A 21942-nucleotide genomic window follows, 5' to 3' on the forward strand; every position below is an offset into this window, starting at 1 on the left:
TCTTCACAGGGGCGGGCCACTGGTTGAGCAGAGGCCAAATTTATGAAAACCCAAATTTCTCATTTGGAAGCTAAAATTACATTTAATCTCTTCACAAATAATTTCATATTCAAACATTTGAATTAAACAACAATTCCATGTGAATCCGATATCTCTGACGTTTAGACTTTGCACAGTAGAGTTTATGTCATTCTATCATTGATGAGAATGTGTCAGAGGGCAACCGAACTGACATAATATACCTTAAGTACCACCGCATATGTTCAGTTGGTCGGATTACCAGAATATAGTTCATTTCCCCCCAACTTCTGACGTTCCCAGAATCTCTATGTTAACCAATGGGGTTTCTTATGTCACATCAGTTATAGTAGGGAGAGGGAAAAAGGGGAAAAGAGGTATTTATGACTGCCATAAACCTACCCCCAGGCCAACGTCATGACAGGTACAACCAGTGTTTTTAATGTAAAGAAATAAATAAAATAAAATTATGTTTAAAAAATGCAGAGAAAAGCCTATAAGAGAAATGCATTTCTGTAAGATGTTATATGGTTTTAATTTATTTAACAGAAATTTTAGTTGACAGTCATTCAAAATGAGGGGTTGTCCAGTGAAAAGTGAGAAGAAAAAATATATATATATTGTAACAACTTCTTTAATGCTGAATATTTGAGACCATGTATATATTCATTTTACTCTAGAAATAATGGTCAGAATTAAAAATGTATTTATTGTCCCACCAAATGACTTTTTTTAGGAGGTGAATTAAGCAAACGCTTAAAAAATATATATATTTTTACTCAAATAAATTTGTGACAAACCCTGAAAGTGCATAGATAACATTCAAGGGAACATAACGTGTTTCAAATGAAATAGTTTTCCCTTTTGAAAACGTTATACTTCATTGAACCATGCAATGCACTCTCCTCAAACTATTTAGCCAACTTCTGGCCTAGTGTTTGATATGCGATGCGATCTCCTCAGTGTGGATCTCCGTCAGTGTGGACCAGTGTCCTGACGACAAGACACACTTCTCTAGTTATGCCAGGCAAAATCAGGCATCATCAACTCATTGTTAAGGATGTATCCAAATGAATGTCAGTAGAAAACAGCTACTTTGGTGTTATTCTGGCTGCAGAGGGCGTGACTGGGTTAGCCGTCAGTTAGCTGGCAAGGGATAAGAACGTTGCCAGCGACCATGGCAACGGAACATAAGGATTGAACGACTGGGTCGCGTTCTAAATATCAGAACTAATCTAACGAACGACTGGGTCGCGTCCTAAATATCAGAACTAATCTAACGAACGACTGGGTCGCGTCCTAAATATCAGAACTAATCTAACGAACGTCTGGGTCGCGTCCTAAATATCAGAACTAATCTAACGAACGGCTGGGTCGCGTCCTAAATATCAGAACTAATCTAACGAACGACTGGGTCGCGTCCTAAATATCAGAACTAATCTAACGAACGACTGGGTCGCGTTCTAAATATCAGAACTAATCTAACGAACGACTGGGTCGCGTCCTAAATATCAGAACTAATCTAACGAACGACTGGGTCGCGTCCTAAATATCAGAACTAATCTAACGAACGACTGGGTCGCGTCCTAAATATCAGAACTAATCTAACGAACGACTGGGTCGCGTCCTAAATATCAGAACTAATCTAACGAACGACTGGGTCGCGTCCTAAATATCAGAACTAATCTAACGAACGACTGGGTCGCGTCCTAAATATCAGAACTAATCTAACGAACGACTGGGTCGCGTCCTAAATATCAGAACTAATCTAACGAACGACTGGGTCGCGTCCTAAATATCAGAACTAATCTAACGAACGACTGGGTCGCGTTCTAAATATCAGAACTAATCTAACGAACGACTGGGTCGCGTCCTAAATATCAGAACTAATCTAACGAACGACTGGGTCGCGTCCTAAATATCAGAACTAATCTAACGAACGACTGGGTCGCGTTCTAAATATCAGAACTAATCTAACGAACGACTGGGTCGCGTCCTAAATATCAGAACTAATCTAACGAACGACTGGGTCGCGTCCTAAATATCAGAACTAATCTAACGAACGACTGGGTCGCGTCCTAAATATCAGAACTAATCTAACGAACGACTGGGTCGCGTCCTAAATATCAGAAACTAATCTAACGAACGACTGGGTCGCGTCCATAATATCAGAACTAATCTAACGAACGACTGGGTCGCGTCCTAAATATCAGAACTAATCTAACGAACGACTGGGTCGCGTCCTAAATATCAGAACTAATCTAACGAACGACTGGGTCGCGTTCTAAATATCAGAACTAATCTAACGAACGACTGGGTCGCGTCCTAAATATCAGAACTAATCTAACGAACGACTGGGTCGCGTCCTAAATATCAGAACTAATCTAACGAACGACTGGGTCGCGTTCTAAATATCAGAACTAATCTAACGAACGACTGGGTCGCGTCCTAAATATCAGAACTAATCTAACGAACGACTGGGTCGCGTCCTAAATATCAGAACTAATCTAACGAACGACTGGGTCGCGTCCATAATATCAGAACTAATCTAACGAACGACTGGGTCGCGTCCTAAATATCAGAACTAATCTAACGAACGGCTGGGTCGCGTCCTAAATATCAGAACTAATCTAACGAACGGCTGGGTCGCGTCCTAAATATCAGAACTAATCTAACGAACGACTGGGTCTCGTCCTAAATATCAGAACTAATCTAACGAACGACTGGGTCGCGTCCTAAATATCAGAACTAATCTAACGAACGACTGGGTCGCGTTCTAAATATCAGAACTAATCTAACGAACGACTGGGTCGCGTCCTAAATATCAGAACTAATCTAACGAACGACTGGGTCGCGTCCTAAATATCAGAACTAATCTAACGAACAACTGGGCCGCGTCTCAAGCATCCAAAAGATGAGAATTTTTTTTATTTTCTGCCGGTACATTTGTGCTTAGTATTGTTGTCTTTAGCGTCTGTGGTGTAATACGCAGGATAAACAGCTTTGCTGGCTCCAGGGGTTATTATTTCCGAGGTAATGTTCAGGACGTCGGCTTTTATCTCTTATTTACTAGCTTTGTAAAGTACTGGAAGTAAAACACGTGGCTCCAGAGATCTCTGTGTAACTGTGCTGTATATCATACAGCTCTGTAGCAGAGAGGAAGGCTCTTTATCGATCGACTGGAGCAGGGAATTCTGTAAGCCAACACGTAACACAGCGGGTTTGAGTGCTGTGTCATTGGCAATTTTTTGGGCTTTTCAACATTTCTGAGTCTGAAACCCACAAACCACGACTTCTAGGAGATATGGGAGAGAGAATCAGTCCCTATGCATGCTTTACACCCTTCCCTCCCTCCTTAACGCATTTCAAAGGGCAGTGAAGAGGAGAGAAGCCTCAGAACCACATTGAGCCGTGTGTCCCAACCAGGACTCTCTCTTCAGTCTATTCTGAGTTAGATAACGTTTAGTGGATTTCATATTCTGCTCCTCTCAATGCCTTCCTGTTTATTCCCCACCACCTCCCTCGCTCTCCCTACTCTCTCCTCTCTGCTCTCCACCTCCCTCGCTCTCCCTACTCTCTCCTCTCTGCTCTCCACCCTCCTCGCTCTTCACCCTCGCTCTTCTCTCTGCTCTTCTCTCTTTCTCTTCTCTCTGCTCTTCTCTCTGCTCTCCTCTCTTTCTCTTCTCTCTGCTCTCCTCTCTGCTCTTCTCTATGCTCTTCACCCTCACTCTTCTCTGCTCTTCTCTCTGCTCTCTTCTCTGCTCTTCCCTCTGCTCTTCTCTCACTGCTCTCTTCTCTGCTCTTCCCTCTGCTCTTCCCTCTGCTCTTCTCTCACTGCTCTCTTCTCTGCTCTTCCCTCTGCTCTTCCCTCTGCTCTTCCCTCTGCTCTTCTCTCTGCTCTCTTCTCTGCTCTTCCCTCTGCTCTTCCCTCTGCTCTTCTCTCTCTGCTCTCTTCTCTGATCTGCCCTCTGCTCTTCCCTCTGCTCTTCTCTCTCTGCTCTCTTCTCTGCTCTGCCCTCTGCTCTACCCTCTGCTTTTCTCTCTCTGCTCTCTTCTCTGCTCTTCCCTCTGCTCTTCTCTCTCTGCTCTCTTCTCTGATCTTCCCTCTGCTCTTCCCTCTGCTCTTCTCTCACTGCTCTCTTCTCTGCTCTTCCCTCTGCTCTTCCCTCTGCTCTTCCCTCTGCTCTTCTCTCACTGCTCTCTTCTCTGCTCTTCCCTCTGCTCTTCCCTCTGCTCTTCCCTCTGCTCTTCTCTCTCTGCTCTCTTCTCTGATCTTCCCTCTGCTCTTCCCTCTGCTCTTCTCTCACTGCTCTCTTCTCTGCTCTTCCCTCTGCTCTTCCCTCTGCTCTTCCCTCTGCTCTTCTCTCACTGCTCTCTTCTCTGCTCTTCCCTCTGCTCTTCTCTCACTGCTCTCTTCTCTGCTCTTCCCTCTGCTCTTCTCTCACTGCTCTCTTCTCTGCTCTTCCCTCTGCTCTTCTCTCACTGCTCTCTTCTCTGCTCTTCCCTCTGCTCTTCCCTCTGCTCTTCCCTTTGCTCTTCCCTCTGCTCTTCTCTCACTGCTCTCTTCTCTGCTCTTCCCTCTGCTCTTCTCTCACTGCTCTCTTCTCTGCTCTTCCCTCTGCTCTTCTCTCACTGCTCTCTTCTCTGCTCTTCCCTCTGCTCTTCTCTCTCTGCTCTCTTCTCTGCTCTTCCCTCTGCTCTTCTCTCACTGCTCTCTTCTCTGCTCTTCTCACTGCTCTCTTCTCTGCTCTTCCCTCTGCTCTTCTCTCACTGCTCTCTTCTCTGCTCTTCCCTCTCTGCTCTTCCCTCTGCTCTTCTCTCTCTGCTCTCTTCTCTGCTCTTCCCTCTGCTCTTCTCTCTCTGCTCTTCCCTCTGCTCTTCTCTCTTGCACCCTAGTCATGAAATATTAGTTTAATATTAGCAATAATTATATTAATTTGGACCAAAATCATGAATAATGGAAGTTTTCTTACAAGTTTATATGGTTCAAGCATGATTTTAATCTGCGAGAGAAGGGCTACCCCTGGTGGAAAGAGGCTGTACGGCACAACATGAGCTGCAAACGCACGCTGTACGTTACGTAGTGACACGTCACGATGCAACGTACAGCATCGGAGGGGTCGGTTTTTTCATCTTTTCTCAAATACTATTAGTCCATTACCATGTCAATCAACGCTGAATCGGAACGTAGTTCACGCCCTGGATTTTGATGCCAACACGGTCACCTCAGTCCCATTCGCTTTCATTACAGCCTCGTTTGAATGTCGCGGTTACGCACACTTGTACGGAATGGGGTGAGTTTACGTTAACACTACAGGCTAGGCTAGGTTACCATATAACACTACAGGCTAGGCTAGGTTAACATATAACACTACAGGCTAGGCTAGGTGACCATATAACACTACAGGCTAGGCTAGGTTAACATATAACACTACAGGCTAGGCTAGGTTAACATATAACACTACAGGATAGGCTAGGTTAACATATAACACTACAGGCTAGGCTAGGTGACCATTTAACACTACAGGCTAGGCTAGGTTAACATATAACACTACATGCTAGGCTAGGTTAACATATAACACTACAGGCTAGGTTAGGTTACCATATAACACTACAGGCTAGGCTAGGCTAGGCTAGGTGACCATATAACACTACAGGCTAGGCTAGGTTACCATATAACACTACAGGCTAGGCTACCATATAACACTACAGGCTAGGCTAGGTTACCATATAACACTACAGGCTAGGCTAGGTTACCATATAACACTACAGGCTAGGTTACCATATAACACTACAAGCTAGGCTAGGTTACCATATAACACTACAGGCTAGGTTACCATATAACACTACAGGCTAGGCTAGGTTACCATATGACACAAATGACTGATTGGCTGAGAGAAGTTGATAAAAAATATTGTGGAGTCTGTTTTGTTACTCTTCAATCATAGTCTGCTGCTGTGTTATGGCTTTACACCCCCTGCTATAATGTGTTATGGCTTTACACCCCCTGCTATGTTGAGGATAAAGAGTTACCTGTCTAACAGAACTACGGGTGTTCTTCTAATGGAAGCTCCAACATAATCCAGGTAGAATCAGGAATTCCCCGGGGCAGCTGTCTGTCGAGGCACATTTACTTTTTCCGATCTTTACAAAGCGTTGAGTAAAGTCAGTGTGTCTATGTAAACTCAGCAAAAAAGGAAATGTCCCCTGTTCAGGACCCTGTCTCTCAAAGATCATTCGTAAAAATCCAAATAACTTCAGAGATCTTCATTGTAAAGGGTTTTTAACACTGTTTCCCATGCTTGTTCAATGAACCACAAACAATTAATGAACATGCACCTGTGGAACGGTCGTTAAGAAACTAACAGCTTACAGACGGTAGGCATTTAAGGTCATAGTTATGAAAACTTAGGACACTAAAGAGGCCTTTCTACTGACTCTGGAAAAACACCAAAACATTTACATTTAAGTCATTTAGCAGACGCTCTTATCCAAGAAAGATGCCCAGCGTCCCTGCTCATCTGCAAGGAGGACTGCAGATGTGGCCAGGGCAATAAATTGCAATGTCCGTACTGTGAGGCGCCTAAGACAGCGCTACAGGGAGACAGGACGGACAGCTGATCCTCGCAGTGGCAGACCACGTGTAACAACACCTGCACAGGATTGGTACATCCGAACATCACATCTGCGGGTCAGGCACAGGATGGTAACAACAACTGCCCGAGTTACACCAGGAACACACAATCCCTCCATCAGTGCTCAGACTGTCCGCAATAGGCTGAGAGAAGCTGGACTGAGGGCTTGTAGGCCTGTTGTAAGGCAGGTCCTCACCAGACATCACCGGCAACAATGTCACCTATGGGCACAAACCCACCGTCGCTGGACCAGACAGGACTGGCAAAAAGTGCTCTTCACTGACGAGTCGCGGTTTTGTCTCACCAGGGGTGATGGTCGGAATTGTGTTTGTCGTCAAAGGAATGAGCGTTACACCGAGGCCTGTACTCTGGAGCGGGATCGATTTGGAGGTGGAGGGTCCATCATGGTCTGGGGCAGTGTGTCACAGCATCATCGGACTGAGCCTGAGGCAATCTCAACGCTGTGCGTTTCAGGGAAGACATCCTCCTCCCTCATGTGGTACCCTTCCTGCAGGCTCATCCTGACATGACCCTCCAGCATGACAATGCCACCAGCAATACTGCTCGTTCTGTGCGTGATTTCCTGCAAGACAGAAATGTCAGTGTTCTGCCATGGCCAGCAAAGAGCCCGGATCTCAATCCCATTGAGCACGTCTGGGACCTGTTGGATCGGAGGGTGAGGGCTAGGGCCATTCCCCCCAGAAATGTCCGGGAACATGCAGGTGCCTTGGTGGAAGAGTGGGGTAACATCTCACAGCAAGAACTGGCAAATCTGGTGCAGTCCATGAGGAGATGCACTGCAGTACTTAATGCAGCTGGTGGCCACACCAGATACTGACTGTTACTTTTGATTTTGACCCCCCCTTTGTTCAGGGACACATTATTCCATTTCTGTTATACCACATGTCTGTGGAACTTGTTCCGTTTATGTCTCAGTTGTTGAATCTTGTTATTTTCATAACAATATTTACACATGTTAAGTTTGCTGAAAATTAACACAGTTTACAGTGAGAAGACGTTTCTTTTTTTTGCTGAGTTCATGTAGACGACTCGACACTACACACGTCAGCTACCACAGCAACTGAAATGACTGCAACACTTAACAAAGAGTTGCAGTTCGTTTCAGAGTGGGTGGCAAGGAATAAGTTAGTCCTAAATATTTCAAAAACTAAAAGCATTTTATTTTGGGACAAATCAGTCACTAAAACTCTAAACCTCAACTAAATTGTGTAATAAATAATGTGGAAATTGAACAAGTTGAGGTGAATACGCTGCTTGGAGTAACTATGGATTGTAAACTGTCATGGTCAAAACATATTGATGCAGTAGTAGCTAAGTTGGGGAGAAGTCTGTCCATAATAAAGCGATGCTCTGTCTTAACAACACTATCAATAAGGCAGGTCCTACAGGCCCTAGTTTTGTCGCACCTTGACTACTGTTCAGTCGTGTGGTCAGGTGCCACAAAAAAGGCCTTAGGAAAATTGCAATTGTCTCAGAACAGGGCAGCACGGCTGGCCCTTGGATGTACACAGAGAGCTAATATTAATAATATGCATGTCAATCTCCTGGCTGAAAGTGGAGGAGAGATTGACTTCATCACTACTTTTATTTATGAGAGGTATTGACATGTTGAATGAACCGAGCTGTCTGTTTTAAACTACTGGCACACAGCTCAGACACCCCATGCATACCCCACAAGACATGCCACCAGAGGTCTCTTCACAGTCCCCAAGTCCAGAACAGACTATGGGAGGTGCACAGTACTACATAGAGCCATGACTACATGGAACTCTATTCCACAGTACTACATAGAGCCATGACTACATGGAACTCTATTCCACAGTACTACATAGAGCCATGACTACATGGAACTCTATTCCACAGTACTATATAGAGCCATGACTACATGGAACTCTATTCCACAGTACTACATAGAGCCATGACTCCATGGAACTCTATTCCACAGTACTACATAGAGCCATGACTACATGGAACTCTATTCCACAGTACTACATAGAGCCATGACTACATGGAACTCTATTCCACAGTACTACATAGAGCCATGACTACATGGAACTCTATTCCATAGTACTACATAGAGCCATGACTACATGGAACTCTATTCCACATCAGGTAACTGATGCAGCAGTAGAATCAGATTTAAAAAACAGGTAAAAATACACCTTATGGAACAGCGGGGACTGTGAAGCAACACAAACATATGCACTATACATACACATGGATTTAGTACTGTAGATATGTGGTAGTGGTGGAGTAGGGGCCAGAGGGCACACAGCGTGTTGTGAAATCTGTGAATCTATTGTAATGTTTTTAAAACTTTATAAACTGCCTTCATTTTGCTGGAACCCAGGAAGAGTAGCTGTCTGCTTTGGGGATCCTTAATAAATACAAATATTATATTGTACAAGCTAAACTAGTTGATATTACATTGTACATGCTAAACTAGGCTAGGTTATCATATTACACACTTGATATAACTTAATCTATTCCATTCACAGGCCTAGTTAGCTGACTAACTTAGCTGACTAACTAGGCCTGGAATGGAGGGAGAGAGATTGAGCAAAAGAGAGAGATAATTTAATGAGACGTAGCCAATCCAGTTCCTCAGAGCCCAGTTAGCCATCTACAGCTGTAGCACACACTCCTCGTTTCAGGTGTGTGTGTGTGTGTGTGTGTGTGTGTGTGTGTGTGTGTGTGTGTGTGTGTGTGTGTGTGTGTGTGTGTGTGTGTGTGTGTGTGTGTGTGTTTGCCTTACTGCAATATTGAAGCTGCTTCCTTCCAAATACACACACACACACACACACACACACACACACACACACACACACACACACACACACACACACACACACACACACACACACACACACACACACACACACACACACACACACACACACATAACAAGGACGGGGGCCGGAATCAAATTTGACCAACCGTTTCCCTGACAATGTTCATAATGACAACATGGTGAATGTACCAGCCCTGGTACTGATGCTCGGCTAACTGCCTATTTTTAACTAGTATCCCAGAACAACTAATTGTTTAACCAGCGTTTACCAGCTCAGTAACAACTCAAACCATCAACTGTCTGCTGTATCTGTGTATTTATTAAAGCCAATCTGTAATACCAACACATCCTCAATCTGTTATTTACACTCTCCATTTGAATTTGTATTTATTATGGATCCCCATTGGTTCCTGTCAAGGCAGCAGCTACTCTTCCTGGGGTTTATTATGGATCCCCATTAGTTCCTGCCAAGGCAGCAGCTACTCTTCCTGGGGTTTATTATGGATCCCCATTAGTTCCTGCCAAGGCAGCAGCTACTCTTCCTGGGGTTTATTATGGATCCCATTAGTTCCTGCCAAGGCAGCAGCTACTCTTCCTGGGGTTTATTATGGATCCCATTAGTTCCTGCCAAGGCAGCAGCTACTCTTCCTGGGGTCCGGCAAAGTTAAGGCAGTTTATACAATTTTAAAACATTACAATACATTCACGACAGAATCAGTAAGTTTGTGCCCTCAGACCCATACTCCACTACCACATATCTACAACACAAAATCCATGTGTACGTGTGTATAGTGCGTATGTTATCATGTGTGTGTTGCTTCACAGTCCCCACTGTTCCATAAGGTGTATTTCATCTGTTTTTAAAATCAGATTCTACTGCTGCATCAGTTACTTGATGTGGAACAGAGTTCCATGTAGTCATGGCTCTATGTAGTACTGTGCTCCTCCCATAGTCTGTTCTGGAGTTAGGGATTGTGAAGAGACCTTTGGTGGCATGTCTTGTGGTGTATGCATGGGTGTCTGAGCTGTGTGCTAGTAGTGGCCGACTTCTTATGGCTGGGGGAAGTATTTTGGATGAATAAGGTGCCCAGAGTAAACTGCCTGCTACTCAGTCCCAGAAGCTAAGATATGCATATTATTAGTATATTTGGATAGAAAACACTCTGAAGTTTCTAAAACTGTTTGAATTATGTCTGAGTATAACAGAACTCATATGGCAGGCAAAAACCTGAGAAAAAAATCCAACCAGGAAGTGGGAAATCTGAGGTTTGTAGTTTTTCAACTCATCGCCTATCGAATATACAGTGGGATATTGGTCATATTGCACTTCCTAAGGCTTCCACTAGATGTCAACAGTCTTTAGAACCTTGTTTGATGCTTCTACTGTGAAGGAGGGGTGAAAGAGGGCTCTTTGAGTCAGGAGTCTGGCAGAGTTCCATGAGCTGACCATGCGCGTCCACGCGAGAGAGTTCCATTGCATTTCTGAAGACAAAGGAATTCTCCGGTTGGAACATTATTGGAGATTTATGTTAAAAACATCCTAAAGATATATTCTATACATCGTTTGACATGTTTCTACGGACTGTAACGGAACTTTTTGATCGTGTCTCATGAATTTTGATTACTGGGCTAATATACTGATATACTTGGATTTGTAGTGTCAGCGTTTGTTGCTGGCATGTCATGCCTAAATTTCCTAATCTTGCCAATAAAAAAAAATCATTAATGTAGTTGGCAATATCAGCGGGTTTTGTAAATGAATGAGCCATCTGATTCAATGAATGACAGCCATTAACATTGACAGCCATTGGTCTTACTGTAATTATAATGGACTGTTTTACTATAGCTGAGGGCTCTACACAAGCCAGGCATTGTCTACATCCACATGTCATTTTTCCCCAATATATTTTGGGGACTTCTTTGTGTTTTTCTGTGTTAATATCCCACCGACTTTGCCAATAATCAGGCACAGACTTGTGTATTAATCTCCTCTTCCCTCCTCCTCTCTTCTCAAATGATCTTCATCCCTCCTATGTGTGTGTCCCCCATATCTCTTCATATGTTCGTCCTGCTTTAAATGAAAACAGGACTTCTTCCTTCAGAGCTTTCTGTTAGACGAGGGTTCCAACCCTTCTTTCCTCCATACCCCTTTCTCCTAATTATCAACATCCCTTCTCTCTCCCCTACAGAGTTTCCCGTCAGACGAGGGCTGGCCGTTCGCCAAGTACCTGGGAGCGTGTGGTCGCGTGGTGGCGGTGAACTACGTCGGCGAGGAGCTGTGGTCTTTCTACAACGCTCCGTGGGACAAGAGGGTCGACCTGGCCCGACAGCTGATGGACATCGCTGAGCAGCTCACCAACAACGACTTTGAGTTCGCCCTCTACCTGCTGGACGTGAGCTTCGATAACTTTGCCGTGGGGCCGCGGGACGGAAAGGTCATCGTGGTGGACGGTGAGAACGTCCTGGTGGCCGACAAGAGGCTGATCAAACAAAGTGAGTTGTTATTGGCACACCGCCGGGTGGGGGTCATGGGTCATGGTTGCAAAGCTACCAGTAATTTACCAAAGTTTAATTTACCAAAGTTACTGGAATCTTTGGCAATTTTGGTGACTGATTTTATACTTGACAAATGTATACTTTTTTGTCCATATTGTCCACAAATTTCTAGTGGATAGACCATATTGTTCACGATAAAATAGCCTGATTAATGAAAAGATTCATTTAATTTACAATGTAATTATTTTCAATTAGCCCTGCAACTCTTCCAATTATTGACATTTTTCATTACTACCACCAGTTTAACACCAAAACATTTAAAACAAAGACATCAACATGATATTTCATGCTGAAACCCTCATTTTAAACACCAATGGGGTTCACTAAGTTGATGGTTTATGTTTAGGATAATGTGTCACAGCTTTATCATTGTATTCTTATTTTAAAATCATATTATTTTATATGTGATAAGGCCACGCGGAAGGCCAGAGATGATTACGATGACCTGTGGTGATCTGAAGTACCCAAAAGGAAATTAAATTTGAAATTTGAAATAAGATTTCAGTTTCCATTCGAAATTCAATGTATTATGGACAAACGTCTATTTTTGACGCGTTCATTCCGCGTGGTTACCGGGTTCATTCCGCGTGGTTACCGGGTTCATTCCGCGTGGTTACCGGGTTCATTCCGCGTGGTTACCGGGTTCATTCCGCGTGGTTACCGGGTTCATTCCGCGTGGTTACCGGGTTCATTCCGCGTGGTTACCGGGTTCATTCCGCGTGGTTCCCGGGTTCATTACGCGTGGTTACTGGGTTGAAACCACTCAAAGAGTAACGGCTTAGGCATTAAGGTTAGGGGTATGGTTTGGGGAAGTCTTAAATCAAAATAATAGAAAATAAATGCTCTATTACCATCGGGTATCATCAGTATTCTCACGGTGTGCTAGAGTGTTGTGATCTACGGTGGCCCAGTAGTCTGAGCAGCTTGCTTGGACTCCGAGCATCATGAGTTCGCGCCCAGTGCAGGGCTGAGGAAGACATATATCCACGTTGTCAGGACCTTTTCAAACGTCCAAAATCAACATCTATTTCCAGTGATCAGGCTGGATATATGAGGTCTCTCTGTCTGTCTGCTGTTTTCTCTTTTGCTATGACACCCAGTGTCTGTGTTCTTTGCGTGTTTGTTGTTCTCGTGCCCGTGTGTGTGTGTCTCTCCTAGCTATCCTTGTTCTGTTACCACCACCTGCTGTCCTCTGTCCTTGTTCTGTTACCTCCACCTGCTGTCCTTGTTCTGTTACCCCCACATGCTGTCTTTGTTCTGTTACCCCCACATGCTGTCTTTGTTCTGTTACCCCCACCTGCTGTCTTTGTTCTGTTGCCCCCACCTGCTGTCTTTGTTCTGTTACCCCCACATGCTGTCTTTGTTCTGTTACCCCCACATGCTGTCTTTGTTCTGTTACCCCCACATGCTGTCTTTGTTCTGTTACCCTCACATGCTGTCTTTGTTCTGTTACCCTCACATGCTGTCTTTGTTCTGTTACCCCCACATGCTGTCTTTGTTCTGTTACCCCCACATGCTGTCTTTGTTCTGTTACCCCCACCTGCTGTCCTTGTTTTGTTACCACCACATGCTGTCCTCTGTCTTTGTTCTGTTACCACCACATGCTGTCCTTGTTCTGTTACCACCACATGCTGTCCTTGTTCTGTTACCCCCACCTGCTGTCCTTGTTCTGTTACCCCCACATGCTGTCCTCTGTCTTTGTTCTGTTACCCCCACATGCTGTCTTTGTTCTGTTACCACCACCTGCTGTCCTTGTTCTGTTACCACCACCTGCTGTCCTCTGTCTTTGTTCTGTTACCCCCACCTGCTGTCTTTGTTCTGTTACCCCCACATGCTGTCCTTGTTCTGTTACCCCCACATGCTGTCCTCTGTCTTTGTTCTGTTACCCCCACCTGCTGTCCTTGTTCTGTTACCCCCACATGCTGTCCTTGTTCTGTTACCCCCACATGCTGTCTTTGTTCTGTTACCCCCACATGCTGTCTTTGTTCTGTTACCCCCACATGCTGTCTTTGTTCTGTTACCCCCACATGCTGTCTTTGTTCTGTTACCCTCACATGCTGTCTTTGTTCTGTTACCCCCACATGCTGTCTTTGTTCTGTTACCCCCACATGCTGTCTTTGTTCTGTTACCCCCACATGCTGTCTTTGTTCTGTTACCCCCACATGCTGTCTTTGTTCTGTTACCCCCACCTGCTGTCCTTGTTCTGTTACCACCACATGCTGTCCTCTGTCTTTGTTCTGTTACCACCACATGCTGTCCTTGTTCTGTTACCACCACCTGATGTCCTTGTTCTGTTACCACCACCTGCTGTCCTCTGTCTTTGTTCTGTTACCCCCACCTGCTGTCCTTGTTCTGTTACCCCCACATGCTGTCCTCTGTCTTTGTTCTGTTACCCCCACCTGCTGTCTTTGTTCTGTTACCCCCACATGCTGTCCTTGTTCTGTTACCCCCACATGCTGTCCTCTGTCTTTGTTCTGTTACCCCCACCTGCTGTCCTTGTTCTGTTACCCCCACATGCTGTCCTTGTTCTGTTACCCCCACATGCTGTCCTTGTTCTGTTACCCCCACCTGCTGTCTTTGTTCTGTTACCCCCACCTGCTGTCCTTGTTCTGTTACCCCCACCTGCTGTCCTTGTTCTGTTACCCCCACCTGCAGTCTTTGTTCTGTTACCCCCACATGCTGTCCTTGTTCTGTTACCCCCACCTGCTGTCCTCTGTCCTTGTTCTGTTACCACCACCTGCTGTCCGTGTTCTGTTACCACCACCTGCTGTCCGTGTTCTGTTACCACCACCTGCTGTCTTTGTTCTGTTACCACCACCTGCTGTCCTTGTTCTGTTACCCCCACCTGCTGTCCTTGTTCTGTTACCCCCACCTGCTGTCCTTGTTCTGTTACCACCACCTGCTGTCCTTGTTCTGTTACCACCACCTGCTGTCCTTGTTCTGTTACCACCACCTGCTGTCCTCTGTCCTTGTTCTGTTTCCCCCACCTGCTGTCTTTGTTCTGTTACCCCCACCTGCTGTCTTTGTTCTGTTACCCCCACCTGCTGTCCTTGTTCTGTTACCCCCACCTGCTGTCCTTGTTCTGTTACCCCCACCTGCTGTCCTTGTTCTGTTACCACCACCTGCTGTCCTTGTTCTGTTACTACCGCCTGCTGTCCTCTGTCCTTGTTCTGTTACCACCACCTGCTGTCCTCTGTCCTTGTTCTGTTACCCCCACCTGCTGTGTTTGTTCTGTTACCTCCACCTGCTGTCCTCTGTCCTTGTTCTGTTACCTCCACCTGCTGTCCTCTGTCCTTGTTCTGTTACCTCCACCTGCTGTCCTCTGTCCTTGTTCTGTTACCACCACCTGCTGTCCTCTGTCCTTGTTCTGTTACCACCACCTGATGTCCTTGTTCTGTTACCTCCACCTGCTGTCCTCTGTCCTTGTTCTGTTACCACCGCCTGCTGTCCTCTGTCCTTGTTCTGTTACCTCCACCTGCTGTCCTTGTTCTGTTACCCCCACCTGCTGTCCTTGTTCTGTTATCTCCACCTGCTGTCCTCTGTCCTTGTTCTGTTACCCCCACCTGCTGTCCTCTGTCCTTGTTCTGTTACCACCACCTGCTGTCCTCTGTCCTTGTTCTGTTACCACCGCCTGCTGTCCTCTGTCCTTGTTCTGTTACCACCACCTGCTGTCCTTGTTCTGTTACCACCACCTGCTGTCCTCTGTCCTTGTTCTGTTACCACCACCTGCTGTCCTTGTTCTGTTACTACCACCTGCTGTCCTCTGTCCTTGTTCTGTTACCACCACCTGCTGTCCTCTGTCCTTGTTCTGTTACCACCACCTGTTGTCCTTGTTCTGTTACCTCCACCTGCTGTCCTTGTTCTGTTACCACCACCTGCTGTCCTCTGTCCTTGTTCTGTTACCTCCACCTGCTGTCCTCTGTCCTTGTTCTGTTACCACCACCTGCTGTCCTCTGTCCTTGTTCTGTTACCACCACCTGATGTCCTTGTTCTGTTACCTCCACCTGCTGTCCTCTGTCCTTGTTCTGTTACCACCGCCTGCTGTCCTCTGTCCTTGTTCTGTTAACACCGCCTGCTGTCCTCTGTCCTTGTTCTGTTACTACCACCTGCTGTCCTCTGTCCTTGTTCTGTTACCCCCACCTGCTGTCCTCTGTCCTTGTTCTGTTACCACCACCTGCTGTCCTTGTTCTGTTACCACCACCTGCTGTCCTCTGTCCTTGTTCTGTTACCTCCGCCTGCTGTCCTTGTTCTGTTACCACCACCTGCTGTCCTCTGTCCTTGTTCTGTTACCTCCGCCTGCTGTCCTCTGTCCTTGTTCTGTTACCTCCACCTGCTGTCCTTGTTCTGTTACCCCCACCTGCTGTCCTCTTTGTTGTCAATATTCATTTTTCAGGGGTGTCAGACTAACAACAGTAGATATGAGCCTTACTTCACTACATTACCACACTACACTACATAACCACACTACACAACCACACTACACTACACAACCACACTACATTACATTCACCACACTACACTACATAACCACACTACACTACCACACTACACTACACAACCACACTACATTACATTCACCACACTACACTACAATACCACACTACAATACCACACTACACTACCACACTACACTACATAACCACACTACACTACATTACCACACTACACTACCACACTACACAACCACACTACACAACCACACTACATTACCACACTACACAACCACACTACATTACCACACTACATTACCACACTACATAACCACACTACCACACTACCACACTATACTACCACACTATACTACCACACCACACTACATTACCACACTACATTACCACACTACATAACCACACTACCACACTACCACACTATACTACCACACTATACTACCACACTACACTACCACACTATACTACCACACTACCACACCACACTACATTACCACACTACACTACCACACTACACTACCACACTACACTACCACACTATACTACCACACTACACTACCACACCACACTATACTACACTACCATACTACACTACCACACTACGCTACCACACTACGCTACCACACTACACTACCATACTACACTACCATACTACACTACCACACTACACTACCACACTACCACACTACCACACTACGCTACCACACTACACTACCACACTACACTACCATACTACACTACCATACTACACTACCACACTACCACACTACACTACCACACTACGCTACCACACTACGCTACCACACTACACTACCACACTACACTACCACACTATACTACCACACTATACTGCCACACTATACTGCCACCCTATACTACCACACTATACTACCACACTATACTACCACACTACCGCACTACACTACCACACTACCACACTACACTACCACACTATACTACCACACTACCACACTATACTACCACACTATAATACCACACTATACTACCACACTACCACACTATACTACCACACTATAATACCACACTATACTACCACACTACCACACTATACTACCACACTATACTACCACACTATACTGCCACACTACCACACTATACTACCACACTATACTACTACACTACCACACTATACTACCACACTACCACACTATACTACCACACTAAACTTCCACACCACACTACCACACTATACTACCACACTACCACACTATACTACCACCCTATACTACCACACTACACTACCACACTATACTACCACACTATACTACCACCCTATACTACCACACTACGCTACCACACTATACTACCACACTATACTACCACCCTATACTACCACACTACGCTACCACACTATACTACCACACTATACTACCACACTATACTACCACACTACGCTACCACACTATACTACCACCCTATACTACCACACTACACTACCACACTACACTACCACACTATACTGCCACACTATACTACCACACTATACTACCACACTATACTACCACACTACCACACTATACTGCCACACTATACTACCACACTATACTACCACACTACCACCCTATACTACCACACTGCACTACCACACTATGCTACCACACTATACTACCACACTATACTACCACGCTATACTACTGCACTATACTGCCACACTATACTACTGCACTATACTGCCACACTATACTACCACCCTATACTACCACCCTATACTACCACCCTATACTACCACACTACCACACTATACTACCACACTACCACACTACACTACCACACTATACTACCACACTATACTGCCACACTACCACACTATACTGCCACACTACACTACCACACTATACTACCACACTATACTACCACACTATACTGTCACACTACCACACTATACTACCACACTATACTACCACACTATACTACCACACTATACTACCACACTATACTACCACACCATACCACCACACTATACTGTCACACTACCACACTATACTACCACACTATACTACCACACTATACTGCCACACTACCACACTATGCTACCACACCACACTACCACACTATACTACCACACCATACTACCACACTATAATACCACACTATAATACCACACTACACTACCACACTACACTACCACACTATACTACCACACCACACTACCACACTATACTACCACACTGTACTACCACACTATACTACCACACTACCACACCACCACACTACCACACTATACTACCACACTACACTACCACACTATACTACCACACTACACTACCACACTACACTACCACACTACACTACCACACTATACTACCACACTATACTACCACACCACCACAATATGCTACCACATCACACTACCACACTATACTACCACACTACACTACCACACTATACTACCACACTACACTACCACACTACACTACCACACTACACTACCACACTATACTACCACACTATACTACCACACTATACTACCACACCACCACAATATGCTACCACACTACACTACCACACTATACTACCACACTACACTACCACACTACCACACTATACTACCACACTACACTACCACACTACCACACTATACTACCACACTATACTACCACACTACACTACCACACTACCACACTACACTACCACACTACGCTACCACAATATGCTACCACATCACACTACCACACTATACTACCACACTACGCTACCACACTATGCTACCACATCACACTACCACACTATACTACCACACTACGCTACCACAATATGCTACCACATCACACTACCACACTACACTACCACACCGTACTACCACACTATACTACCACACTATACTACCACACTATACTACCACACTACACTACCACACTATACTACCACACTATACTACCACACTATACTACCACACCACCACAATATGCCACCACACTACACTACCACACTATACTACCACACTACACTACCACACTACCACACTATACTACCACACTATACTACCACACTATACTACCACACTACACTACCACACTATACTACCACACTATACTACCACACTATACTACCACACCACCACAATATGCCACCACACTACACTACCACACTATACTACCACACTACACTACCACACTACCACACTATACTACCACAATTTACTGCCATCCTATACTACCACACCATACTACCACACTGTACTACCACACTGTACTACCACACTATACTACCACACTATACTACCACACCACCACACTATACTACCACACTATACTACCACACTATACTACCACACCACCACACTATACTACCACACAATACTACCGCACTATACTGCCACACTGCTACCACACTACACTACCACACTATCACACTATACTACCACACTACACTATACTGCCACACTGCTTCCACACTATACCACCACACTATACTACCACGCTATACTACCACACCACACTACCACAATATGCTACCGCACTATACTACCACACCACCACACTATACTACCACACTATACTACCACACTATACTGCCACACTACACTACCACACTATACTACCACACTACACCACTACACTACCCCACTATACTACCACCCTATACTACCACACTACCACACTATACTACCACCCTATACTACCACACTACACTACCACACTATACTACCACACTACACTACCACACTACACTACCACACTATACTACCACACTATACTACCACACTACACTACCACACTACACTACCACACTATACTACCACACTACACCACTACACTACCCCACTATACTACCACCCTATACTACCACACTGCCACACTATACCACCACACTATACTACCACGCTATACTACCACACCACACTACCACAATATGCTACCGCACTATACTACCACACTATACTACCACACTATACTACCACACTACACTACCACACTACCACACTATACTACCACACTACACTACCACACTATACTACCACACTACACCACTACACCACCACACCATACTACCACACTATACTACCACACTATACTTCCACACTATACTACCACACTACACTACCACACTATACTACCACACTACACCACTACACTACACCACTATACTACCACCCTATACTACCACACTACCACACTATACTACCACCCTATACTACCACACTACACTACCACACTATACTACCACACTACACTACCACACTGCCACACTACACTACCCCACTATACTACCACCCTATACTACCACACTGCCACACTATACTACCACCCTATAGTATCACACCACCACACTATACTACCACACTATACTACCACCCTATACTACCACACTATACTACCACAATTTACTACCACCCTATACTACCACACTACACTACCACACCATACTACCACACTATACTACCACACCATACTACCACACTATACTACCACACTGTACTACCACACTATAATACCACACTACACTACCACACTATACTACCACACTATACTACCACACCACACTACCACACTATACTGCCACACTATACTACCACACTATACTACCACACTATACTACCACACTATACTACCACACTATACTACCACACCACCACACTATACTACCACACTATACTACCACACCACCACACTATACTACCACACTATACTACCACACCACACTACCACACTATACTACCACACTGTACTACCACACTATACTACCACACTACCACACCACCACACTATACTACCACACTACCACACCACCACACTATACTACCACACTACCACACCACCACACTATACTACCACACTATACTACCACACTACACTACCACACTATACTACCACACTACCACACTATACTACCACACTACCACACTATACTACCACCCTATACTACCACACTACACTTTTACACTATACTGCCACACAATATTATCACACTATACTACCACACTACCACACTATACTACCACACTAAACCACCACACTACACTACCCCACTATACTACCACACTATACTACCACCATACACTTTTACACTATACTGCCACACAATATTATCACACTATACTACCACACTACCACACTATACTACCACACTACACTACCACACTATACTACCACACTACCACACTATACTACCACACTATACTACCACACTACACTACCACACCATACTACCACACTATACCACCACACTACACTACCCCACTATACTACCACACTATACTACCACCATACACTTTTACACTACACTACCACACTATACTACCACACTATACTACCACACCACACTACCACACTATACTACCACACTATACTACCACACCACCACACTATACTACCACACTATACTACCACACCACACTACCACACTATACTACCACACTGTACTACCACACTATACTACCACACTACCACACCACCACACTATACTACCACACTACCACACCACCACACTACACTACCACACTACCACACCA

At 45.0% G+C, this 21942-nt stretch overlaps 1 protein-coding gene across 2 annotated transcripts in view; it reads left to right on the plus strand.

Annotated features, from left to right (window-relative positions):
- LOC129823270 (divergent protein kinase domain 2A-like) overlaps positions 1-21942 on the plus strand; it is a 150641-nt gene that overhangs the window by 93779 nt on the left and 34920 nt on the right. For both annotated transcript variants that reach the window (XM_055882192.1, XM_055882194.1), the window contains exon 3: positions 11655-11958. In XM_055882192.1, the coding sequence (XP_055738167.1) occupies positions 11655-11958 (304 nt within the window). The remainder of the gene's footprint in view (positions 1-11654; positions 11959-21942) is intronic.

Source organism: Salvelinus fontinalis, chromosome 25, assembly GCF_029448725.1.
Source record: "Salvelinus fontinalis isolate EN_2023a chromosome 25, ASM2944872v1, whole genome shotgun sequence".
Lineage (NCBI taxonomy): Eukaryota > Metazoa > Chordata > Actinopteri > Salmoniformes > Salmonidae > Salvelinus > Salvelinus fontinalis.